The 27,557-nt window shown below is 44.0% G+C and overlaps 1 protein-coding gene across 1 annotated transcript; it reads left to right on the top strand.

The window, feature by feature from the left end:
* Positions 1-40: 40 nt before the first annotated feature.
* On the top strand, positions 41-27,039 carry mRpL1 (mitochondrial ribosomal protein L1). Its single transcript, XM_084589670.1, has 10 exons — positions 41-146; positions 226-290; positions 353-474; positions 641-857; positions 6,135-6,227; positions 6,438-6,509; positions 12,740-12,860; positions 15,653-15,771; positions 20,280-20,367; positions 26,837-27,039. Exons 1-10 carry the CDS (start codon positions 107-109, stop codon positions 26,962-26,964), a joined length of 1,065 nt encoding a protein of 354 aa, XP_084445796.1. The 5' UTR covers positions 41-106; the 3' UTR covers positions 26,965-27,039.
* Positions 27,040-27,557: the final 518 nt, after the last annotated feature.

Genomic DNA, 27,557 nt, shown 5'->3' on the forward strand with positions numbered 1-27,557 from the left:
ACGAAAATGCATAACGAGTTTTGCTACTGTATTTGACAGGAAGCTATGGAAATGTAATGTGCGGCGGCGTAGTCAGCGCGGTCCTGCTGTATTTGTCTTCAGAAGCATGGCCGCGTTTCTCGCTTCTCGGGCTGGCTTGTGGTTAAGTAAGTAACGGTTCACGTTTCTGCTAGATCACTGGCTTGAACTGAACTTGCACAGTACATACACTGATTTCTGTTGCAGGCCCCACTGTGAGGACTGCTGTTCGTACTCAGGCCCCATGCTTAGCTGCTGTGGAAAAGTTTCAAGTAAGGCTATATATGATATGTTCATGCCGCTAGTTATGTGACTGTTGATTTTATTGATGCAGGTGCGGTCATATGCCTCACAAAAACACCAGAAATTAATATTAGCCGCACAAAAGCGGAACCGACAGAGGAAGCTTGAGAAACCTCCCGAAAAAGACAAGCTTGCATGGATGAAGAAGTCCAAGTAAGCGGGCCAGTTTTCGCTACTTTTCCCATACAGGTTGTTGCTTTCACCGCATCAGCACTCTATGCGACTGCAAGTTTTTTGTTGTGTCCTTTGTGAAGAGCGTTTGTGAGCTTTTCTTTCTTTCATCTGTTTATTTATTTTTGTTTTTTTCCTCGTTGCGCAGAAACCTTCTTTTAGGACCGCGCAGAGAGACTTACGAAGATCGTGAAAAGGATCCACCTGTCGACGACGTTTACTTCACGGACAAGTACATGCCAATTGTGTATCCCGCTGCAGAAGCAGTAGCAATGCACAGAGAAACTCACCATCCAACCGTTTTCGGTGACCCGGATGCCTTCCTTTACACATTCATCGAGCTCAATTTGAGCACGAAGAAAAAGGTGCGATGCCAATTGCTCTTGCGCACTAGTGCGTTGCCTTTGTCGTCCAGGTATTTGCCATTTGGGCATCCCCCGGTGCATCAAATATTTTGTGAGAGCTGAGGTTGATGAGATTAGGTTTTCATTCTTTTGGCCTTTATTCAGAGGTTTAGATTTTTTTCCGTTACTCGCTTGTATACACGGCAGAAGTTCTTAGCGACGTGCTATGATTCGCTGAGCTTGCACTTAAGAAAAACATTGCTAACTTATAGCCATTAAGACGTGTAGGACTGGCTTGTTATAATTATCGCCAGTTATCAAATCTTGATAATCAATTGCTGATAAAACATAAGAACCAGGAGAGGACGTGGAAGAGCCCAAATGGGGAGGCTAAAGGCAAAATAATTTCATGTGTGCTAACCATGGCATTGTCCAGGATGTGGAGGTCATCAGAAAGGTGTGATGTGGTGACCGCAATATGGTAAGGACCTGAATTAGTCAGGACTTGAGGAGGGAATTAAAGAAACACTGTATTTACTTAATCCTAAAATCTAAAATACCCCCCCCCCCCCCCCCCCCCTTGCCCCTTTTCTTTTTTACGTTTTCCCGCTGATGTCTTGAGATGGACACGAGAAATAACATTTTATTTGGCTGACAAACTTGTCAAACATCTTCGGCAAATGCAATTAGTTTGCTTCAACTTCAAGCTGTAGCAGCCCTCTTCTAACTCGTTCCGACTTTGCTGTTGCCAAACAGCTGACACAAACAGTGCAACGCGGGCCCGCAATGCCCGTGAAGCCTGCTGATTCCAGGTCCACATTTGTCTACGTGCTGTTCAAGCAGAAAAAAAAAGGGAGGTCCTTAAATTCGCATGCAAACTTTTTTCTCATTTTGTTGTGAAATCAGGAAGGGGGGGGGGAGGGGGTGCTAATTGCAAGTATATGGCTGTAGGAAGAAGCCTGTTAACAAGTTATTGCTAAGATGGAAAAGTAGAGGAATTCAAGGTCTCATTCCATAAAAATAAGAGCTTTAATTTAGAAGTAATCTACGGTAATTTCAGAGATATCATTGCTGAGTGCGCAGTATAGGCGGTGGTATTCTAGTTACTAGTAAACTATGTAAGGAGACAAAAGATTTGATTAAAACCTCCAAAGCGTGAAAGCTACCATTACAACTGACAGGAGAGAACTGGCAGAGCTAACAAACTTAACCAATTTGTGTCTAGTGTCAAGCATAACAGTGTTTGCAACTTTAGCGGAATCATTTTGAAAAATACTCCCGCCTTGACCAGAGGCTCACTTGCGGTGAAACTGCGCACAGAGTTAGTGCGTTGTTGACCCTTTTGTTGCATAATATCTTTGACAACAGTGCTTCTTTAGTTTGGCTGCGCCTGGTGAACCAGGATAGTCCGCAGCGAGATTAAGGGAGGAAAAAAAACGGCAACACCAAATTTCCAACAAAAGGCAGCTGTGGTAGCGTCTGGCATTGTTGAAAAAGGCGTGCGCAGCAGGTTTTCATGATGGTGGTGCTAGGATGCTGCCACCACTGCTCTTTGCCAGAACATTTGCACTGGTGTCTTTCGCTTCTTCAATCTCATCACAGACTGTTCTGGTTTCTCATCATGCGCGGCCAAACCAGGTAAGCGGCATTGTCAGATTTACTACGCAGCAAAAAAGCCAACGACACGCAAGCTTTCTGCTTAGTTTCATTGCAAACAGGCCTTCGGTTGAAGTGGGAGAATTTTTAAAAACAGTTCTGATAAAGTTGCAGAACACTGTATAATATGGAGAAGATTGAGCATGCTGATGAGAAAAAATCTAGATAGTATAATCAAAGTAGCTAAGGAGTTCTACACTGATCTAAACAATAGCAGGAGTAATTGGTGATATTGAGAGTGGCAGTAGAGCAGTGCAATCAACATTCAGCCAGTAACAAACAATGAACTAAAGAAAGCCTTAGAGAAGCAATGAAAATGGGGAATACAGCTATTGAGGATCAACCAACTCTTGATTTTTTGAAGGGTGGTGGAGTGATGGCACCGGAACCTTGGAAGAATGCTAACATTATCTTCCATAAGAAAGAGGATGCTAAGGACTTGCAAAATTACAGACCTAGTCGGCTTACAATATGTTACATACAATGTGTTTACTAATGTAATCACTAATAGAATCAAGGCAACCTAAGATTTCAATCAGCCAGAGAACCAAGCAGGTTTTTAGAAAGGGTATTCTATCGATCATATCCACACTATCAACCAGGTGATAGAAAAATGCTTGAAATATAACCAACCTCTATTCATAGCTCTCATAAGTTATCAGAAAGCATTTGACTTGTTCGAAACCTCTGCAGTCATGCAGGCATTGCGGAACTATGGTGTAGATGTGCCATATGCCAAATTACAGGGAGAAATCTATGGCAACTGCACTGCAACCATAGTACTTCATAAATAAAATTTCCATAGGAAAGGCCCCCATTGTGGTGGTGCAGGGGTTACGGCACTCGACTACTGCACCCAAGGATGCGGTATCGAATCCCAGCTGCAGTGGCCGCTTTTCGGTGGAGAAAAAAAGCAAGGATCCTGTGGGATGTGCAATGTCAGTGCATGTAAAAGAGCCTGAGTCGCTTTAGGATGTTAACCCTGTAAACTAAACCGAACCAAACCAAACCGTAAGAAAGAGTGTCAAAGAGTGTCAGGCAAGGATGGACAATCTCTCCACTGCTATTCACTGCTTTTAGCTGAAACCTGGATTGGGGTAAGGGAAGTTTAAAAAAAAAAAATTTGAACTTAGAATGGGTAATGACTGCAGATCTGGGCCACAAAAGTGCTAGGATCAGATTGGGATGGAGCGCATTTGGCAGGTGCTCCCAGGTATTGACTAGCAGGTTACCAGCATCCCTCAAGTGGAAAGTATGTAAAAGCTGCATCTTACCAGTACTCGCCTATGGTGCAGAAACATGGAGGCTAACAAGTGTTCAAATTAAATTGAGGACAACACTGTGAGCTATGGAAAGGGAGATGATAGGTATAACATTAAAAGACGGGAAGCGTGCTGAGTTGGTCAGAGCACGAATGCGAGTTAGTAATATCCTAATTGAAATTAAGAAAAAAATGTGCATGGGCAGGGCATGTAATGCGAAGGCAAGATAACTGATAGTTGGCAGGTGTAACTGACTGTATTTTAAAAGAAGGGAAGTGCAGCAAGCCTTGCTGCAATGCAGCAGTGGTGTTCTTGCTAAATTTAGCAAGCAAATTTAGCAAAAAAATGTATTGTGGGAGGTGGAACTTTCAATGGTTTTTAGGTCCTCTTGGCTACTTTATAGCCTGTTTTCAGTGGTTCTGCAATTTTTGTTTAGTTTAAGTTATTTCTAATTATATTCATTTCTGCAAGATACCGTCGCTGTGTGCGGCAGGTCCCAGAAGCCAGCGTGACTGTAGGGTGTTGTTCCCGCTGACGCACCTTTGTTGGCAGGCAGGGGGTTGGCCTCCCCTCCCGTCAAGCCGGACTGGTTCCGTGAGACTCCGAGCTTCGGTGATTCACGGCCGCAGGGCAGCAGGCAGGAACGTAAACAATGGCAGCAGGTCCAGGCGGCTTCACTTGATATCTGCACAACCCTCCGGATCTCCAAAGAGGTTGAATAAATTGAGCAAAATGACCATTTGGTAAAATGCGGGCCAATGCGAGTGCCAAACAATTTTATCCGGCACCACACTGCGTTCCGTTAATCCGAACGAAGCACGGGCATCCGCAGTTCGTATGCCGGCATAATAATCTGGTTTCACAAAATTTCCAAGTCTCCTTTTCAGCCCAAAAATACCAAGTTCATTTGAACGAAGTTAGCCTTCTCTAATTCAGTGAGATGTTCGGCTACAGCGAGGTCAATATAAAACAAGCAAAACGCATTTGCGCATGCTGTATGCCACGGTTAGCCTGTCCTCCGATGTGCGACAGGCAGCTCCCAAAAAGAGCCTTAAGCCTACTCGCTCTAGCGCTAAGGACAATAGCTAGAAAGCAACGCCGCGAGGGTGTGCGTCTCCGCTAAAGAGCCCAGGGTGGCCCTACTCGCTCGCTGCCATCCAAAGGCAACTTCTGAGCGAACGGCGCCCACCGCGTCCAGCGGTGTCGGAGCGCCCCGATGCTTTCCGGCAATCACGGCTGCAATACCAGTCAGCCGATTGCGGCACCTGGCTCCCAGAGCCAAAGAGACAGAAGAGGGGATATTTACAAGTTACAACAATATACAAGAAAAGTAGGGCCACCGTCCTGGCTGAGGCACTCACTCGCTTCCGGCGTGCTGTTCTCCGTGGCGGCCGGGATCTCCCGTGCGCGCCGCATTCTTCGGACAAAGCCATACCACGGCATGTGCCGCGGAAGGCGGCGAGAGTGTGCGGTATTTACCGGTCGCTTCGCCGTTGGGAACCAGAAGATGGGCGGTCGTGCACGACGGGTCCTCCCGTGTGCGCAGCGTACTCCGTGCCTGCCATCCCCCAGCATTTGCCGGGAGAGGCGGCGGGAGACGACCGCTCTCGTTGCCGGCTGGATCCAGAAGCTCTCTTCATCTCGCGGGAATCCACATAGGCGTCTTGGTGGCGCATCTATCGTTGATTCTCCTTCCCCCAAGGGGAGGTATTTACCTCCTTTCCCAGCCGGCGCTGCCATGAAGCTCAATGGGGTGGTGGTGGTCGGTCGCGGCGAAGGGGGAGGAAACTGGTTTTCCACATGATTAAACAAATTTTTGCCTTTTTCTACTGGTCTTATAGTGGCTGCTATGACATCAGTGCGATCCATCTGTACGCTAAAGCAGTAAGCAGAGGATAAGTAAGTCCACAGGGACATGAGCTATGAAGACACCATAGTGGATGCCTCCAGAGTGATTACATATACCTAGAATGTGTAACGTGCACTGACATCACAGTATGCACACACCTTGTGCTCTACATTCATCGAAATGCAGGCGCAAGTCAGGATCGAATCTGCATCCTCGGGCTTGGCAGTCTAACACACTAACACGGGACACCATTTATAGTGCTGTGAACATTGCCCGTAAAAGTGTGTACAAGATTACATAACTTATTTGCAACTGCTAATTATCCACTGATGAAAATTCCGCAAGTTCAACCACCAGCTTACTTTCTTTTTATGATATTAATTTGGGTCAGTTGTTGTCCTCAGTATGTGTGCTTTTCTGCATAGCAGGCATAGCTCTGATTTTGATCATAGACTGACCATAGCAATTTCCTTTTTTGGTGGGTTCTGTTTTGTGTATTTTCTGACCCCAACCTTGTGGGCATCTTTGCAGACCAAGTTTCGAGAAGATTTTTCTGGGACTGTAATTTACAATCACCCATTCACTCTTACGAAAAGAGAAAAGAGGATTATTGCCCTTTGTAAGGTATGTGACATCCTGTTTGCTAAACATTATGCACGCCTAAGTGTTGTATGCAAGGGAAAATGTGGCTGAGGGACACGTGCCTACCAAATTTAATACGAAAGGATTAAGGCAAGACGGAAGTTGCTGGGTAAATTCCTCGTACCTACCAACTTTGCTGCCTTGCCCTTTGTATCTTTTCATTGTTAATTTTCATTGTGATTGTTATTGCAGAACACAGATGTGGCTACAGAGTCGCTTGAAGCAGGAGCTGAAATAGCAGGTGGTACACCTCTCATCAAAAGGGTAAGCAAGAGTTGAGAACTCTAGTCTAAGGCTTGAGGTCTGGTTTTAAAGCTTGCAGTCACCGTATGAAATTGTGTGTTGCCACTTATTGCCACTTTACTGGGTTTAATTACCGTGGCAGATACAACAGTTTTGAGGGCTGTGATTCAGCTGCTAGCTGGGTTGAATCCCAGCCACGGTGGCCTCATTTTGGTAGAGGTGAAATGTGACAACACATATCTGCTGTGTTGTAACGGGGGTTTGGCGCTCCGACAAGGTGGATGTCAGACGACGCCGAGGGTTTCGGGTCCAAGAGTGCCACCGCGACATTAGGCCGGCATAATCCGTGTCCGGTATCTCCCCCCCCCCCCCCCCGAATATCCCAAAGTCCCCAAGAAGAAGTTTCGGGTTTCTCGGCCGAAACGGCCGAGCAGCAATGTAGTCTTTCGGAGTCACTCCGCACACGAGGCGACGACAGCAAGGTCCGGGCATCGGGCATCGTGCATTTCCTTTTTTTTTTTAGGTCTTTAGGTTAGGGTTCGGGTTCGGTGAAGGTGGGCCGTCCGCTGGAGCCACGAGTGTTTTACGCTGAGCTCGGAGGTTGTTTATGAGCTGCTAGCCTTGCCAGCGGACCTCTGGTACCTCCCTTGTGCTATGGCTTCTGCATTTATATCCATAGCTGTTGGAAGTGATGCCTGTGCCTGTTTTATGCGAAGCATATTAACGTAGGTTTCGGGCTTTCGCGCGACGCCCGGCGGTGACCACCACTTACCCTGAAGTGGGGTCACGTGACATGAAGTCACGTGATGACTTCACACCGGCTGCAGATGGGGCCTCATATCGCGCCGTCGGTCGCCTCCCGGCGGTGGCCACCATTGACCTTGAAGTGAGATCACATGATGTGACGTCACGTGATGATGTCACACCGGCTGCAGATGGGGCCTCATATCGCGTCATCGGACGTCGCCCGGCGTAGGCTTCCACACTTCGGTTCGCGCCGTCGCGCACGACGCGGCGGCGGCGCCACCATTGCTGCATCACGTGATATGTGACGTCACGCCAGGGATGAAGCGGCGCGCGCCCGCCGTCGCGTCAGTCTCTGTGCCCGCAACCGCGCCAGCGTCTTTGCGCCGGGCGTGTATGCGGTCAAGATGCCTACGACGATTAACCTAAAACCACGTCTCCGTTACTTAGCCCCATCCACACTGAGTGAGGCAGCTGCTTAACATGCTTCGCATCCACTGGGCTTAACCTTGATAAGCCTCCAATTTTTTTTTCCTTTACACACCTGACCCAGAAGAAAGAAAGGAAACCACAACTTGAAGCTCGCGGCGACAGGGAAAACAAGATGTGCGCGACCTTGACGCGCGGCCGGATGGGGGCGCGTGCGTCGCGCAACTGGGCGGCAAAAAAAAAAAAAAAAAAAAGCCGCTCGTCTGCTGACCATGCGGGAGTGAAATCGTCGACGCCGGCGCGGGCGTCAGGCGTGCGACGCGTTTTCGCGTGCAAAAAACGCTCCATGCGGACCACGCTAGAGAGAAAGCAGCCGCCGCCGTCACGGCCTGACCTTGCCGCGGCCGCCGTCTCCTCCCTCCAACGCCGCCGGTCATGGCGCCATTTAAGTTTTATCCACTTTTCCATGGTTTTACCTGGTTCCATCTTCTGTCCCCGTTATGGGCGTGCGCAGCCTTTAACTATGCCTTCCGATCGCGGAAGTGTTTCTTTACTTTTTTTTTTTGCCACGTGATGTGCACCAAGCAGCCCAGACGCGGCGGTGCGTAGTTCGAATTATCCGTAGCGGAACCGACTCGCGTTCGAATTAATGGGCTTTTTTATACACAGATTTCTATGGAGCTTGGCCGGACCAAGTAGTCTAGTTCGAATTATCGAGGTTCGAATTAACGAGCTTTCACTGTATCATGCTATCGGGCTCTGCTAACATGAAAATTGTCGTCAGTGTCCCTTTAAAATAATATATACCCATGTACACTTAGAAACAAATTGATGAGTCTGCTCCCAAAAATGTCATGCAAATCAGTTGCATTTGCCTACTGTTCAATGACATCTATGCGAGGCGACGCTGGCAGAGGCAAATTGGTTGACCAAGACTTTAGAATGATAAGTTGGCACTAGAAGTGTGCGAATATTGAAATTTTCGAATTCGAACTGAATATGAACATGGGGAGAAAATGCCTTCGAATATCAGATATCGAATCAGTGAAAAAATAGAAAATTAAAAAATGGCAAACATTGTTCATCGTATTTCAGAAGTCGCGTGGTATTTGCAAATAAAATTTAACTAGAATCGCACAAAAGTGTTCTTTCTGAAAGATCGAGCTTACATTTTATACGGAATTCGGAATATCAGTTTTTTGTACAGGAAGTACCTGCATGAAACCAGCTGAAGCTGTCATACTGCTGCTGAATGTAGAAACTCTCGTTAATTTGGCCTTCAAGGAACCAGAAAAAAATGTCTAAACTAACTGGAAGCTCTAATTATCGAATGGGCCTGAAAAACCTACCGAAAACTTCTTGCATCACAGTAATATTATCTGATGAATGAACACTTGTATGACTAATGTCTGCATTTGAGATGAAGGATATTTTTTTCTCGGTTTTATCAAGTGCTTTGCTTTTTACATGCTGTCGAGAAGACCACCTTCACAAAAGGAAAAGCCCCATCTAGAATGCTTCACTGCACAGCCCACGGGGTCAAGCGTTGTGATGAAGCGTTCAGTGCGAGGAAACTGCTGTGAATTTGAAAATGTTTTGGTATTTTTGGTAATTTTTCGAATATTTGGAAATCTTGAATATAAATACAAATAAAATGACAAACATTCATATTCGAAATTTCGAATATTTGCTCACTCCTAGTCTGCACTAATGGTGGGAAGACTGCCTTAGGAAGCAATTTGCCGGTCCGCTCTTGAGTTTTATCTGAACGTAGCATGAAAGTGATTCCTTGATTTTATTTTTCCCTTTATATATTTTTTTTTTCTGATGGTGCAATATTGAAAGGGTACCCTTTCATTTTACAAAATAAAAAATAACTCAGAAAAAATTACTTGCCAGTAAGGTAGTCAAGCACTCTAACCAGAAAAGAAAAGTGGGCAAAAAAAAAAAAAAGAATGCTGAATTTAGATGCAGGTTGAGCAGTCAAACTACACGAAAGGTGTACGAATGATAAAAGGCCAAGAGCTTGCAGCCATTACAAATGAGTATTCTGGAAGCCTTTGCAGTGAAATAGCAATAGTTTGTAAATAACTAAACAAGGAGAATAGCAGTAGTTTGTACTGTATTAGTTTGTTGTTACGAGGTATCCATGTGTAAGGCAGTGCCATACCAGTGTTTGAAATGGGGGAATTATCATTCCCTGAGACTGTTAAATGCATGGAAATTATGGAATTTTCTTTGCTGCAAAATACTAACTGGAACAGGGTAAGTGAGGTGCATAGGAAGCTTTGTGCAAAGCCACATTCACTAATGATGTATTTCGGCACCCGCTACACAATTAAACCTGCCTGTGCAGTTGCAGTAAAACCTAACCTCGAGGATATGCTTTTTAAAGCATATCATAGGGAGAAAAGCATATCAATGTGGGAGAAACATACTATGATCTGGGGAAAACCCGTGATCCGAACTCTCTGATTATGAGCAATTTAACTGCTAAATGAGGTAAAAAGGCATTTAGAATTGAGACTTTCACTTCATAAAAGTGTAATTAACATTGATAGACATCCAGTATGCAGAACTTTTTTTTTAGCTCCCGCAGAATTCTGTCCGTGTTTGTGTTTAAGTACGGAAGAGATTTAGTAACAAATCTAGTTCATAGAAGGCAATCTTCCTTGGTTGTGTCTGGATGCTTCGTCCCTTTACACCAGGGACATGTGGAGAAGCCATTGTGATAGCTTACAATCATCGCGTTTTTGCTGATGCCGCATCCCCTAGACCTGGCCTGCTTGTATGCAAGTGAATAGTTGTAGTTATCAAATGATTCACCCTGTGCCCCTAAGGCACTGTAAAGAAGCCACCACGTTTCTGATGAAGTCATGGTTCCGCAGAAATGGGTGCCTCGTATGTTGGCTCATTGGCTTTCGTTATTGCTTCGCCCCATTGCAAGTATGCACTGCAGGAAAGCAAATGTGGCAGGGTGAGCGCTGCTGATGAGTTTTTCATGTCGCAAGTGCTCGTTAGCATATGTTCGGTTAATTGCAAAATGTATTATATGAGCACAATAGACCGATTTCATCAAGCCACCTGCGCATTCCAGCCATGCTCCACTGCCATATTAGCTGTAGTCACCACCACTGACAGGAACCAAGCATTACAGCTGCCGCTGTGCAGCCATCGTCGAACAAGACGTTTTACCACGATACCACTTTGTGAAAGTTTTACATTGCCCTGTGAAACGGAGGGACCTTGGCATGATGCCACTGATGTAAATACACGAAGAAATAACCATTATTTCATAACGAAAAGAGCATTGAGCGGGCACTTTTAAACATGATGGATGTCTCAACGCAAATAGGACAAATGTCCTAACATTGTCAATATAGAATGCGTTCACGTAAGGATTCTTACTATTTATGCGAAAATTTCAAATGTGTGTTTTTGTCTTTAGAGTACAGGATTGAACCAAAAATGTATTGTTTAAAGGGCTGTTCGATCAGTGTTGGGCAAATTTATCGTAATCGCTTTGAAAGAAATCGACCGCCTCACCCGGATGCTTGTTTGTGGTGAAACCACGCTCAAAACTTGCCTGTTGTTGGCCCTTTTGTTCCGTAGTAAGTTTTACAATCGTGTTTACTGGGTTTGGTCACTCACTATGAGAAACCAGGACCGTCTGCGACGAGACAACGCAAGCGAAAGACTGCAACACAGTCTTTCCGACAAAAGCCAGTGGTGGCTGGTACTGTCATCTGGCATCGCTGGAGGAAAGCGCTACGACAGAAAGCCGCCAAGGTGAATGTGTAATGCGTGCGACTAGCCAGATGCTGCCACCACTGCCCTTCGCCGGAAAGTCCGTGTTGGCATCTTTTGCTCGCTCTGTCCGGTTGCAGATGGTTCTGCTTTCTCATCGTGTGTGACCAAACCAGGTAAACACCGTTGTCAAACTTACTATGCAACAAATGGGTTGAAAAAGAGCAAGCTTTGTGCACGGTTTAACCATAGACGAGTCTCCAGTTGAGGTGGGAGATTTATTTAAAACTGTTCAGATAAAGTTGTGGACCACTATAGCGGTAATGTGTCTCCTGTGTTCCTTCATTTATGCTCGCGCTTCTACCCATCTGTGCGTCTTGTATATCCTTTGTATGCATTGCTTACATCAGTCTCAATAATATGCATGTAGTGAGGTCACTCTCAGGTGTTGTGGAAGCTTTTAAAGATAAACTATGCTGTGTTGCGGCTTTACTGGCTTGGGTACCATTAACGCGGGGATTCTACGAGACCGATGCTTTTCAGACTTATTGCGCCAAGTGCAGCAGAGTAAACTGCCCATTGCACACAGTGAAGAAATAGCAAATAATGCCGTGAAACACTTTCCAACACGTAGAGAAAGAGAAGGTGGCAGCAGCGACCTCGGCACAGCCGCAGCGGCGTAACTACAATGACCAGCATGCACTCCGGCAGTGGCCAGCATAGCAAAACTCGTACTGAAATCGGTCTGTTTGCAGAAATTTCGAACATAGTAACCAGGAAATTGTGATATTAGGGAACATATTAACCGTGAGGAAAATAGTTTCTCTATTGAAAATGTGTTACTACTGCCCGCGATTTTGAGCGTATGAAACCGGAAATTTTATGAAACGGGTATGTATCAATGAGGTTATACTGTATACACAACATGCACATCTTTTAGCCTCGCCACTTGGTGCGAGCAAAGGAATACTAGTCAATGTTTTTTGATTGCGTTAATTTTTTATAGTGTTTGAGGGCATGTTTTAGAGTTTTACGTGGCTTGTTGCTATTTGTTCAAAATGTAAGCTTCAGCCATTCATGGTGCATGCATTATATATATTCCTGCAAAGACAAAGCTGACACAACAGCTTTAATACAAATTTGTGCACTCTGGGATTGAAGGGGTTAACATACTTCTAAAAGTTTGCTTTAATAAACACATGCAACAAGCAAATTCTTTATTATAATTTTGTGTGTGTGTGTGTGTAGAGGGGGGGAGGGGCACAAGAATAAATTGTGACCTGACCTTTGCATGTCTCGCTGAGCTGGCATTTGTTTCACCTTGCTTGCAGATACTTGCTGGGGAACTAGACACAAAGCATTTTGACTATATATTGGCTCATGTGGACATTATACAAGATTTACCTCAGTTGAGAGGTCTCCTGAAAACAAAGTTACCATCTGCAGCTAATGGTGAGTGCTTTGAAAGTGCTGTGCTACAAACTGCTGACTGTGATTATTGCATTATGCTAACTCTTTGGTGCCTGTGTTGTTGCACATCATATATAATATATTATCGTATATATATGCAACAGTGTTATTTACATACGTGCTTTTTCCATATTTGCCAGGGGTCTCAAATTTGTAATTCACAAATGTAACTTCTTTTAACTGTTTAACTTACCCTGACATGCACATCTTTTAGCCTCGCCACTTGGTGCGAGCAAAGGAATAGTCAAAGGCATCTATAACAGGTGCTGGGTTTTTGGGGAAAGAGTGCATCGCATAACCTTCCATCAAGTGGCTGAAGCTAGCCTTCCAAGTCTTGATGCCACTAAATGGCTACAATCAGCCAACCCTTTGGCAGGCTGTGCCTGTGGCAGACCAAGCTGTCACTAGGTCAACAATACACCAATGCGATCAGCAATGTATTTAAGTTCTAATTTTAAAAAATGTAATTGCTGCTTAGCATTGATAATCTCTGGCCTAAACGCTGCTGAAAAGTGACCAGGGCCATTGCATGCATGCAAAATATCAACGGCAGCACTTTTCACTCAAGGCGAGTGGTATGCCACTAGATGGAGACCTGGGTTATGAAACATGGAAGTATTTTCGTATTGACGAGGTTTGGAAGAAGTTTCATTGGAAAAGATGTACTAGGCACTGGAAAGCTGAAATTTTTGACAAACTGTAGCAGCAACCAACAAACACGCTACCGGCTACCGACACATTTCATAAAAAGACTTGATTCTTCCTCTTGTGTACTGTAAATGCAATGTCTGAATTAGGGTACAGCTTACTTCTGCGTTGCATTCAGCAGGGAAACAGGCCTTGCGGGAGCTACTGCAAGCGTTTGGTCTTGGTCTGCTTGGTTGGCTTCACCACATAACAGCAGTCTCTCGTTGAAAGCAGGCACACCGGACCGAAGGTTACTTTCAATGAGACTCAATGTTCACTATGTCATGCTGTTTTACAGTGTTAGTGCTGCCAATCAATGACCAAGACTGCGCAGCCAACCTAGTTCTATGCGTGAAAAGTGATTACAGAAGCGCCATTAGTGTGAACGCCCTTTGCAGGGGCACAGCATGCAGTTTGATATATCAAACCTTTCACTGAACAGCAGTTCAATAAATGCGAGCAACACTGTACTTTTGCGTGGGATTTTCAAGTGGATATTCTAAAAGTTCAGCATAAGCAATAATTCACTGTATCCGGGATGACTGTATTTGTTGAATTCTTAACGTGCTTTATGTATACTCAAAATGATATTTCAGCAACCATGAAAATTCATATGTTTTGGTATTGTGATTGCCCAAGCTGGGTGCTAGTGTTTTTCAACAACCATATGTTGTTGGCTCTTGCAAAAGCATCCTTTGAAACTTTTTGAACATGATTTACAGAAGAATACAGTCAGACCTCGTTAATCCGGATCGCAAGGGACTGGCGAAAGTGTCTGAGTTAACCGAATTTTGGATTATCGAATTTACCACGAAAAAAAAAAAAAAAAAAAACTTTACAGGGCATACACGTACCTTTATTTTATGAAAAACTGCGTTATTTTTGTTCGTTTCTTCATCAAAATTTGCGCGACAACAATTTTTTCTTTGTCGCATGATCCGACGCAAAATTCCCCCAGTACAGAGAGAGCCCCGATGACCTCTTGCACAGTGCCACATCGCGGCAGCGGCTGCTCATGACTTTCATCACCGGAACAATTTCCGTCTCCGAGAACTTCCGATAATATGTCTTCATCGGTCAGAATGCCAGCGACGGCAACATCGTCATTGCTTCACTGGAGTGGCGGTCGCCATCGTTGTGGAGCGGAACGGCAGCGGCATCAGGCCCTAAACACAGTCTAACAGAGCAACAGGCGCTAACTTTCATGATTCCCGTGCTGTCACTGTCGCATCACAAACAATCGGGACAAAGGAATCACGCGTGCAGTCAGTGCAACCATCACAGCCACGGGACAGCAGTGGCAGTAATTTGACAGCAAAATACAGTCGCACCGCCCTGAGGATGATTATATGGCCTCTCCCTTTGAAGTGTGTGGTTACAGCGCCGCCTACCAACTGCTTGCATGATCCGCTATCATCATCACCACATCTCGGGCCCTTCAGGCTTTTTTTTTTTTTTTTCCCTCCGCCCACCGTGCTGCGCAGACTGGCTCGCCTCGCGTAGATTTCCCGTTGCGCGCCCGCTGTGCATGCGCATCCATGCTGTATCACACGGCAACGCAGGAAAGTCGGTAGCCCTCATCTTCAAAGTTCTCCGAGTTAACCGATGGGCGGGTAAATGCCTCCGAGATAATGAGCGTCTGCCGCCATTGAACTATACAGAGTCTTGCCGGGACCACGCAGCGAGTCCGAGTTAACCGAATTTCCAAGTTAATGAGATCTGAATAAACGAGGTTTTACTGTATAATGAAGTAGTGCAACGGGTGTATAACTGCAATTCAGATCCATTTCTATTCTAATTATATAGCTAATTTTTGTCCCTTAAGAACCTGGAAGGTCCTCCTTACATTCCACAATTGAAATTTAATAATTTATGTAATTTTGTTTTTAAGCCAGCTTTCCCCAATTGTGAAGGCTGATTTGTCAGAGCAAACTTTCTGTTGTACTTGTAGCTTGCCTGCAATGATTGTAACCTCAGCTTTATTTGAAATTCAAGATGATTCTTCTCGGGCAAGTTGGTTGTGAATAGCTTGATTATGGAATGGCATTTAATAAAGTTTATTGGCCTTATCCCTCTTTCTTTTGAAGGTAGGGTGACCAATGACCTGCCAAGCTTGGTGCGAGGCTATTTCAAAGGGATTGACTTTTCTTCTAAGAGTGACCAGCAGGAGCTGGATTATGGCTTTGTGGAAGTCCCTGTGGGACAGGTAAGTAGCGCTGGCCTCTAAATCACACACTCAAGCAAGTGCCTCACAGGTTGCATATCCACAAATACTGAGCTGGGTTTCATAGCCATCACTCCTCAATGCTCCTTTTCACCCTCGCTGCCTCTCACCCTCAATGTGAACTGCAGTGCCAGCCTGTGTGGCCATCGTCTTCGGAGTTAAAGCACTAACAGCTGTCACTCTAAAATAGAGGAGGCTGTGCTTTGAGCTAACATGTGCTGCTGGTGACCACAAGGAGCAGGTTTGGCTGCGAACCAACACTGTGGTTGTGTTTGATTTTGGCTGCTTTTGTTATATGATCTAGATGCCGGAGACTGAGGAAGATTGTGGTGGTTTCATGTGATGTGCATGAAGTTCTGTGCCAGCTGTTTTATCGGACTCATGTAAAATGCGTGAAAGAACTACACTTAGCCAAAGCATATGTCACTTAACCTGGAGGAGTGGGTTGATCGGGTTGAGCAAACTTTCTGATGCTAAACACGAACATCTTGACGTGTTATCCTGCTACTGGCACCAACCAAGGGTTGGAAGATTTAAGTAAATCCTGATATTCCAGAACAAACGGCCCCTTCTTCAGAGGTGACTAAAGGGACACGCAAGCAGTAGGGAACAGGCCTTGCTTCCGCCTCTGGCCATTTAATGAAGGCTATCCATGTAGGCAAAGTGTAGGGATCCAACCCTAATTACGGTCATCAGAGAAGTGTCACACATGCTGCAAAAGCATCCGCATTGTCCACAAACTTGTGTCAATGTTCGACTGCTTCCTACTGCAGCTCAAAGGCCCTCTCCAGAGAAACATGATAATATGCCCTGCCTCACAAATTGGCGAGACAAAGAACTTGAGTGAGAGCTCAAACAAGACAAAAATGACAATCTGAAGGTGAACATTAAATCAGTTTTTTTACCAAACACCGAACGTTTCGAAAGAACGAGCATGGTGGGTGTAAAGAATAATCCGTTGTAAGAAGTGTCACCTCCACTTATAGCTTATCAAGCATATTAAAGCATATGTATGGAGGTACCCAGGATATCTACCCTCCACCTATGTGAATAGCCTTCACCACATGGCAACAGAGAGAAAGTGAGGTTAGCTCCCTGTTGCATGTTGACCGAACATTTAGTCGCTGCTGAAGAAGAGAGAGAGTTCATTTCATAACATTTGGATTTTCTTATTAACCCTTAACTGGTACCAAAGCCTTCTAATGCACTTTGTGATCGACTCTAAAGCTTGGCGTGCATCCTGTAAACGGATGACAGAATGACCTCTTTATTTCATGAGCTCAGCATTCGATGGCCGTTGCTGCGAGCACATTGTGCACAAGGGATCACAAGGTTTTATTTTGGTCAAACACCTCCTGCCATACAAAACTGAAGAGTGAGCACAGTTCGAGGCACTTCTCTGTACCATATTCTTTTGTCCCGAATTTGCGAACAGGCAGTGGCGAAGTACGCAGACGGCGTACAACTGTACGGGGGCTGTGAGTAGGACTGCATACTCACAGCAAAGTGCACATTTCTCTGTTGAAATACGCCGAGTAATGCATTTTGCATTTCATCATACACTAGCCTTCACAGAATTCAATTAATATATATCACAGTTCTGAGGTTGGTTTTCACCTCAACACTGCAGAGCCCAACTACAAAAGTGTAGGTCAACAAAGTGTCTACTTGGCTGTTTAGCAATTGTGCCTTTCTTAACTTTATTGCCATCTTCACTTTTTTATTTTGAGTCCTTGTGATGAGCACATGGGATGGGAAAAGGCCAGATATAGATGCAAACATATTGACTGTGGGAGTTGCACATTGGCAATCGTGTGGAAGGCCGGGAACAAAAGGGCGAAAATGGTGATGAAAGTAAGGCAAAGTCTCCAAACTTCCAGTGCAGCCTCTCCTATGGTATTTAGCATGGCAAGGGGCTTAGTATACTAATTAGACTTAGCCGCAATAAGAGTTGAAAAGCAATCTTGGAACAGTGATACATATGCAGTCGAACCCGGATATATCAAACTCGAAGGGGATCGCGAAATAGTTCGATATATTGATAATTCGATACACAGAAATCGGCTTGTGATGGCACTTACGATGCGAAAAAAACGATACCGTATTTGTCGCGTAATCAACCCACTCACATAATGAACCCACCCTCCACTTTCGCACCTGAGAATTAAAAAGAAAAGAAAAAAGAAAAGCGTTAAGGCCAACTCGCTCACATGCAAGCGATTGAGCGATCTCAGCGCCGAGCGGCAGCGACAGAGCAAAAAATTTCCAACTTTTTGGAACTGTGTCACTCTCGCCGCTCGAGCCATTGCGGCAGCTCCTCAAAACGCTTGCATGTCGATGGCGCGTGCCAAGATCCTGCGCAGTGATAAGTGACGGGGTGTTTATCTTTGATAGCTCCTGCGGTGGCGGAGAGCGAACTTGGCAGAGTGCCCGTAATGGCTTGATTACACAAGCCTGGTTCGATTTATCACGCCGCGCTTGCTTGGGGCGGGCATAGTTCACTGCCACAAAATCATTGGAAAGTGTGATTGCTGCAAATGCTGTTATAAGCGAAAAGTGCTAAAAGCCGGTGTCATGATCACAGCTGACCACGTGCTTTCGTTGATTCATATATGCAAGGATAAACGACTCCCGAAAAAAAAAAAAAAAAAAAAAGACTGCCACTTCTTAACGTCCGCAGTCACCATATCTTACGCTATGCCGCGCGTGCAGCATAACAATAAAAATGGACGACTCACAAAAAAACAAAAAAAAACAATATCTGCCACTTTCACAGGCGCTCTTCATGTCAGCCCCCGCGCGCAGAGGGTTCACAGCACAGTTGCTTAGTGAGCAACTGAGAGAATGACACCCACCAGCGCCATGCCACCGCATTGCGTTGCTTTTTTGTGCAGCTCACCCTTTACCGATAACGGCTAAAAGCAACAACTTCGTGCTGTTTAGAAACAGCACAATGTCAAAAATGTTATGCTTAAGACTTTGTAAGATTGGCTATTGGGCAAGTGGGTACTGGTTTGTCTTAGAAGCAGAAATGTTGAACACGAGAAAAGAGAAGAGACCAGCCTCTGTCCTTTAATACCTTCGTGTGGGCGAGTCAATGATGCATCATGTAGAGCAGAAGGGCAAGAAACAAAGACACAAGAAACGCGCTAGTCCTGTTTTTCAGTGTGTTCTTTGTGTCCTTATTTCTTGCGCTTCTGCTCTACACGAAGCCTCTGTCCTGTTCACTTTTTGGACATCCTTTGGATTGTCTTAAAGTTAGTGATATGCACGCTGTGGACCTTGTTGTCAGCACTTCCTTGCTGCCATTTTCTACTTCACATTGTTTGCAAATGCAGTTTTCACATCTTTTCGTCATTCGAAAAACAAGAGATGTGTGGCAATGGCAATGTTGCAGAGAGTGCAGATGTAGTCCGATTTAGTAATTGGCCACAATGCTTGCCAAATTTGTCATTATACATTGGCTTTGTAGCGCACATGGCATTGCTGTGAAATCAAATAATTAGGCATGATCAAATTATAAAGGGTTCAGATTCTTGTTCTGATAAGCCTCTGTTAGGTGGTAACTTTGCATGATCTCACTGAAGATAGCTTGAGATAAAGCCAAGAACCTATGTTCAGCCTCATAAATAATTAGCTAGCATGCGTGACGACTGCCTTTTCTGTGCTCCTGTGCGTTACAAAGGAGTTCACCTGCAAAAAGGTCAAGTTTAAGTTGAGGCTTTCCATGCCCTTCTCTAATTTTGACCTTTTCGCATCCTTGATCGCAGAGGGCACAGAAAAGGCAGCTGTCGTGCAGTGCATAACAACAATTGGTTCAGAGGAAGGGAAAGGCGCAGTATCTGTCACACTTGTCTCTGTGGACACTTGAACGGTTCGTCGGGCTAATTCACACAAAATTGCTAATCTAGTCGAGCTTTAAGCTGTGTGACATAGTCGTACCGACGACCTCTGTTCATTGTAACCGTAACGGGGGTGTACCTTCCGGTGGCCGTGGCGATAAATTGCCTAATTGGTTTAGATGAAAGGCTCATGCATCTGTCGCACTTTTCGGTAGAAACCTGAACCGTGCCGTAAGGGAAGGGAGGAAGGTGGCAGTGAAAGTGGAAAGAGAGAAAGCGGAGCCGTAGTGGAGGGCTACGGATTAATTTTGACCACCTGGGGATCTTTAATGTGCGCTGATATCGAACAGCACACGGACGCCTCTTCGTTTCGCTTACATCGAAATGCAGCCGCCGCGGTCAGGATCTAACCCCGGTGCTACGGCACAGTAGTCGGGTGTCTTACCACTGCACCACTCCTGCGGAGCGTTCAGTGCATGCTAGTTGAAAATTTGGGCGCCTGTACAGCTTGACTGTGAAGTGCCAACTTTGAAGTATGTAAAAATTTCTGCACATTCATCATTTGTTTTATGTTAACATGTCTAGCTGTAGCACGAATCACCTCAATCTTACCTGGAATTTTTCTTTTTTTTTTTTTTTTTTTGACAGCTGAGCATGCCAACTGAGCACCTGACAGACAATATAAAAACTCTCCTGATTAATATTGATTTATTCAAGCCAAAAGGAACCAGTCCAGGTAATGTATTTGTATTTTGCCTGTTTGTTTTACACAAAAACTATGTCAACTTGTCTCGCTGTATTTTGCGAAATATTATACACAGTAAAACCTCATTGATGCGTTTTTTAAAAATTGCGGGGAAAAAACATCTCAGAAAACGTACGATCCAAACTGCCTGATTTTTGGAAATATTAATTGCTGAATTAGGTACAAAGGTATTTAGAATTGAGACTATCACTGCATAAAGTGTAGATTAGCATATAGATATCCAGTATGAGCAGCTCCTCTTTTTAGGTCTCGCAGAATTGGTCCATATTTGCATTGTTTTAAGCGTGTAAGATATATAGTAACAAATCCGGTTCGCCTCTGCCATATTCCTCCAATTAACCCGGTCCTGTGCTAGCTGTATCCACGTGACCCCTGCGAACTTCTTGACCTCATCCGCCCACCTAATTTTTTTGCCTCCTCCTACTACACTTTCCTTCCCTTGGAATCCAATTTGTTACCCTAAGCGACCATCAGTTGTCCTCCCTTTGCACTACATGCCCCGCCCATGCCCATTTCTTTCTCTTGATTTCGAGTAAAATGTCATCAACTCGAATTATTTCTCTGACTCACTCTGCACGCTTCCTATCTCTTAAACGTTACTCCTACCATTTTTCGTTCCATAGCCCTCTGCGTTGTCCTCTACTTAAGTAGAACTCTTTTCGTTAGCCTCCACGTTTCAGCCTAATAGGTGAGCACATGCATGATGCTACTGTTGTTTACTTCCCTCATGAGTGATACCGGTAAGCCGCTAGTCATAACCTGCGAGTACTTGCCAAATGCGCTCCATCCCAGTCTTATTCTCCTAGTTACTTCCCTTTCATGGTTCGGATCTGCTGTGACTACCTGTCCTAAGTAGACATATTAGCCTACTACTTCCAATGCTTCGCTAACTAACGTAAACTGCTGTTCCTTCCCAAGGCTGTTGAACATTAACTTAGTCTTCTGCATTAATTTTTAAGCCTACCTTTCTGCTTTTCCTGTCTAGGTCATCAACCATTTTTTACAATTCATCCCCTGAGCTACTTTACTTAGCAAGGCAATGTCATCAGAAAATCGCAGATTACTGATGTATTCTCCATCAACCCTTATTCCTAACTGCAACAAGCGAATAGTATCTAATGGTTCACCCTTACACCCCCGAGGCATTGCAAAGAAGCCAATGCGTTTCTTCTCGTGAGGTAATGTTTCCGTGGGAACGGGTGCCTTGTGTGTTGGCTCGTTGGCTTTTTTTGATGTTTTGCCTCTTTGCACACTGACATTGCAGGAAAGCAAATGTGGCGGTTTTTCATGTCGCGACCGCTCGTTACCGCATGTTCGGTTGATTGCAAGGTGTATTATACAACTGCAATTTGTTAGAAGTTCGAACAGAGTAACCGGCAAATTGTGTTATTTGGGAACGTATTATGCGGGAGAAAAATAGTATAACTTTATGAGAGATTTTTTTACTGCCCGCGATTTTGAGCGTATGAACCGGAAACATATCAACGAGGTTTTACTGTATCACGTGAAATCATATTTCTTTGTGGAACGTAAGTTCTCCAGCTAGAACTTCTTATATTGATGCTTCAGACATTCATGCTCCTCATAAACTTGCTCTGAAAATTTTTGTTGTGTTCCTTTTTTTCTACTTTTTTGGATTTATTTATTTAAAATGAGACAGTAGGCCTATCGCTTATCTGTGGGTACTTACCTTCATACGCTGTAGGCTAATAAGCATATTTTCACACCTTCGGAGAGCAAATTCAGCAAGTAAGTGGTTATTTATGCTTTAGAAATTAGCAAGTCTGCAAAATTTCAGTAATTTTTAGCAATTTTGTAGCCATGTACAAGTTAAAATAGGTTTGCTATTATTTACTTCAGCTAATACAATCCTACATGCTGCATATGGTTATCGCAACACTTTGTGCCAATTGTTGAGTGGAAGGGAAGTATGGTTTTCCCGTCACACATGATGTCTTACTCCCTATCATTGTTGCCTCATAACCTCTACAGTGCAGTCCACTTATAAAGATATTGAGAAGCCCGGTAAATTTTATCGTTATAACCGGTTATCATTATATCTGGACCGGTAAAAAATAAAAATGAAAAGCATGCATTCGTGTATTTATCCATGCATATAGGCTTGCCTACTTACCAACAACGAATAAATCGGGTTGAACAACGCTAATCATCGTAAAGAGTACTTAACACTTTATTGCAGGATACAGCAAAGCCGTAAAACAATTGTGTTGGGAACAGCGCTAACACAGGACAGAGCGAGAACACAATACAGGCGCTGAGAAGCAACTATGTTTATTTCAAAAATACAGAATATATATATATATATAACAGCCTGCAGTCAAGACAAACAAAATCAGCTTGCTGCACAAAAAGATGGCAAAGAAAAAGGCACATGCTAAGCTCATGGCAAATGAAACTTAACTAGAGATGAACCTGCAAAAAGATGAATGAGGGTAACAAAAGTGGCTGGGTGAAAAATTTCTACTTGCTACAGGTGCATGCGAAGGATGAAATGAAATGTAAGTGGCAAAGTGAATGGACGTGCTCATTTCGAAGCAAGAAAAGGGGAGATAAAATGACAAACAAGGGTATGATTTGATGAAAACAAACAAGAACAACACAAGGGTAAAGGCACATCGGAGAGGCGGCTGGCGAGTATCAGGACTAATGCCCAACAAAAGCAATTTCTTCGTAAGCGATTTCGATCGTAAACTAACAAGCCCAACTCTCCACTCTTCTGAGTGCCGTAAAACAACTTAAGTGTACTTAAGTAGGAAATTCGCACTCACTTGACAATCGCTATGAGCATCGCTTCCAGTAGCGCATACAGTGGCGACAGTACTTTTTGTGTGCACGAAACTGATTAGTGACTGGATGAACTGCAGGACATCCCCAGCCTCGATGATCGTTAAAATCGTAGGGTGTAAATGTCCATATTTTTTTTACCGAGGCTTCCAACTTTGAAACCGTACTGTTTCATCTTGAGAACTACAGCGCCATCGTTGTGGTCAGCGCCATCTTCCACGGATGCACAATCGGCGATGTCGATGGTGGTGATAAAGCTATGATATCCAATATACCGCCGATAATCGATCGTTATAAGCGATATATAGTTATATCTAGTATCGTTATGTGCGGACTGCACTGGTATATGCATGCAGCTAAAGGACAACTGCAGCAAAAGTTTTCGTTTAATAAAAGGGGTATTTTCGATCACAGTAAAACCTCTTTGATATGCGATTTTAAAAAAATGCTGGAAAGAACTTATTTTCCGGGAAAACATATGATGTGAACTGCCTAATATTAAAAAAATTAACTGCTGAATGAGGTAAAAAAGCATTTAGTATTGAGACTTTCACTGCATAAAAATGTAATTAGCATTTATAGACATGAAGAATGCACAGCTTCTTTCTAGCTCGCAGAATTCAGTTCATATTTGCGTTGTCCTAAACATAGAAGAGATTTAGCAACAGATCTGGTTTATAGAAGGAATGACGAGCCAGGAGTGACAAGCTCATGCTGCTTCCCTCAGACCCGGCCCACTCGTTTGCAGGCTAATACAGTAAAAGCTTATTAATTAGGACTTTACGGGACCGGGAAAAGTTTGAATCATTGGATGGCCTCAAAGAAACTGATAAAAACCATTTGCGTTACAGTAAATTATCGTATTTACTCTCGTAACGACCCTCGCATAATGAATCCCCCCCCCCCCCCCCACACACACACACAACTTTTGCCACCGAGAATTTGAAAGAAAAAATGCTTTCGTTAGTGCATCCCTCTGTTCCAAGCCGTCACTGTTGCATTCCTCCGCGCATTTCTTAGCAGTGCACCAAGATGGCAACTTGACAGAGTTCCTGCACTTGTCCGGTTGTACAGGCCTCGTTTTCACTTTATCATGCTGTTTTTGGGATGGGCGCTGTCCACTGCTGCGTGTGATAGCGCAAACGCGTGTGACAGCGCAAACACCTTTTGAAGCGAAAAGTGCTAAAAGCCGGCGTCATGATCGCGACTAGCCACGTGCTTTCGTTGACTGGTAGGTGGAAGGATGGCCGAATGTCGCAAAAGAAAAGTTTTCCTGTGTAATGATTTGGCTTTTTTATTTAAAAACTCATATCGCCCATCCAACATAGTCTTTCATGGCCGTTGGCTGGAACCGTACCAACAAATATTTATCCACATTTCCGAATTAACAGAGGTCGAATTAACGAGTATTTAGTTGCAAGCTTTGGAGGTTGTATGAAAGAGAAGAGAAGGCAGCTTCGCTGCCAATCCTTACCCACCGGTGCTGCTGACCATCCCGCCGGTTATGGTGTCTAGCAAGCCCCAATTTTCAAAATCCCCGACTTCCAGGTTTTCTCTGATTATTTCAACTCAAATTCGCTGACGAGTGAAGAGGCTCTAAAATGTAGCCACTGATGATAATGAGGATAGACAAATAATTCATAATAAAAGGCTATTTATTAATCATATTCTGCAAGCTACAATTGTCAAAGCTGTCATTAGGGTTCATGGCCGTTAAAAATGTCTACATTTTAATGAAAATAGAAAGCGCACTGATGCCAGCCTCAGAGCACATGACCGCCCACCCCGCAAACAGCAGAGTCAGTCAATCCAATATGGCTGCGCCCGTGTTTGGCAGCACAGCCGCTGACGGCGCAGTTATTCCTGCTTTTTGCCGCGCACTACTCTCATGCAGCGCTTCCGCATATTTTATTTCAATATACCACCTGACGTGCGTATTGGTTCTTTTATTGTGGCAGCTCAGCTATGCGCTGGGATGCGCCTCGCCTTGCGGCGCGGCCGCCACGCGCTGAAGAGACCACAAAAAAATGATAAAAATCGGCATGACTAACATACTTGCTGTGCGCCAGCTTGAGATGAAAATGCACTGCAGAATATATTGTTCCATTTTCCCTAACTTGGTGAAATGTTTGATGGTTTCCCCAACATTTCACTGATTTTTCCTGGTGCATAAAATTTCCTCGACAATTCCCGATTTTCCCGGTTGCTAGACATCCTGTGCAACTCTATGGGAGATCTTTTACTGCCCGTGAGTTTTAAACGTATGAAGCGAGATATTGTATGAACTCGGGGATGTGTTAACGAGGTTCCACTGTAGTCCATCAAGAGAGACTACTAAAAATAAAATGTGGCATTTGTAATTCAAGCAAAGGTTTCAGGTATCATTCACAGAAACAGCTGTTTTTCGAACTAAAACTGGAAAAAGCCCGGCTATTACTCATCCTCGAGAATGGTGAATGGTAGAAAGCTGAATGCTGACAGTTGTGCTAGAGTGAACTTTGGTTGCTTTCTCTTCGGATAGTGTGGGCTGCTGTGCTTAAAGAGACAGAACATTGACCAAAACATATGATAAGGTTATGGTGGTAATGAATAAGACCTTGCCTGATATAGTACAGATCGAGCACTACAATATCAAATTGAAAGAGGTTTTACAATTTTAATTTACGACTGAAAATCGCATAAAAACAACTGAGGTGCTTCGGTTTTGTGAGGTTTAACGTTCCAGAGCGAAACCGAGGTGCTGTCTAGCGGAGAAACCCTATTATTTTCAGTGTAGTACCCCACGTGACTACACGTTAGCAAAATATCGCCGATTTTCCTAAGTGCACACTGTTCTTTTTTCTTCTAGGAGTGCTTGTCATAATTCATTATATTTTGCACTCTCTCCACTGCGCCCTTAAATAAAAACCACCCCTCCTTTCACACTGCGAGAGGCATGCTTTCAGTTTTTGCCAATAGATGGCGCCACAGTGTTTGGAATTCCGTGCATGAAGCGATAACAGTGCCCACTAAAACTTTCGTCGTCGAGGTGTGAGTTATTGTGCCGTAACAGCCTTGAGTGTGAAAGTGAAAGCGACGTTGCTCTAAGCAAAAAAATGTCTAATTACTGTCTGGCGAGTGAAATTTATATTTGTTTTTCGTACGCCTTTTTTGTCGACCACCAATCGTCATCGCGGTCGCTGCTCATGTTTTCAGCATCGGACTACATAAAAACGGGCTCATGCACTGATCGAAAAATGTTCTATAGCATTTCTAACAAAACTGCAATGGAATCGAACATTTTAGACATCAATCTTTCCATTGCGTCGAAAAAAATTTGAGACCTAAATTTCAGTACTCTGTCCCTTCAAGATAAAATTTGCTCACTATGCTCTCTAGCATGGGAGGGATGTTGAAAAGTTCATTTTGTTTTATTGTTTAGGTTGGTCATACTGGATGATTTCTGATAACTTGTCCTGCTTTTGCCCTTCCAGATGTTTTCAGAATATATTGCCTCACCGTATACTGCCCCCCCCCCCCCCCCTCCCCCCCACGGACCCCTCAAATTTTCACGAATCAGTTGGTGAAAAACTGTATTCATTCTGCCAGTAAATATGGTATTTTGTATTCTTTAAGCTCTTTTTTTTCTTTTCAGGTACATTCATTACAAAGGTTGAACTGAAATGTCCACCAACTGTGGAGAAGTTCCAAATTGCGTGCAGCGAATTCTTAGATCACTATAAAGATGAAGAGGAAGAAGTTGAGGTTGAAATGAAACAGTAAATCAAACATTGTCAAGTGAGACATTGCTGCTTGCCATGCTTTCATAACATTGTAATAAAGTGTACAGGAATAGTTTGCCATCACTGCTCAGTTTACAAAATTTCTATCAAAATGACACGTACAGAAAAATCATGCTAGGTAGATGCATGATCTTGCGAGCCATTTGCAGCTGTTAAGTGTTGAAGTGTAAAAATTTTTTTCTTAGACCAACTTTTGCTTCTTCGGGGGAAATTCAAATAGCACTTACATCAGGAAAAAGTTTTCTGTACAAAAATACTCCTACAAAAAAACTTTTGCACAATCACCTACACGACCAATTTTTCTTTTCACAAGATTTGGCATGGTCGCTTTTGGTGCCTGGGACGTTTCACATTGAATGACCCAATTCTAACTAAAAGGAGCTTTCCTTTCCTTTAAATAGGAATGGAGGGACGGCATTCTATGGTTGGTTGTTATACACTGACTGTATCGTGCACATATGATCACAAGCCCATTTCACTGCTGGATATTTCTGCAATGCGAGCTGGAATACAATTAAACCTAGTTATAATGAAAGTGAAAAATGTCCACAATTTTTGTTATGTGCAGGTTTC

Source organism: Amblyomma maculatum, chromosome 1, assembly GCF_055883805.1.
Source record: "Amblyomma maculatum isolate TAMU_Amacu chromosome 1, ASM5588380v1, whole genome shotgun sequence".
NCBI lineage: Eukaryota > Metazoa > Arthropoda > Arachnida > Ixodida > Ixodidae > Amblyomma > Amblyomma maculatum.

Excerpts from the sequence above, each read along its gene's own strand:
- mRpL1 (XM_084589670.1), top strand. The coding sequence starts at position 107 with ATGGCCGCGTTTCTCGCTTCTCGGGCTGGCTTGTGGTTAA. Across the intron at positions 858-6,134 it reads ATTTGAGCACGAAGAAAAAG|ACCAAGTTTCGAGAAGATTT; the intron begins GTGCGATGCCAA and ends GCATCTTTGCAG. Across the intron at positions 6,510-12,739 it reads GTACACCTCTCATCAAAAGG|ATACTTGCTGGGGAACTAGA; the intron begins GTAAGCAAGAGT and ends CCTTGCTTGCAG.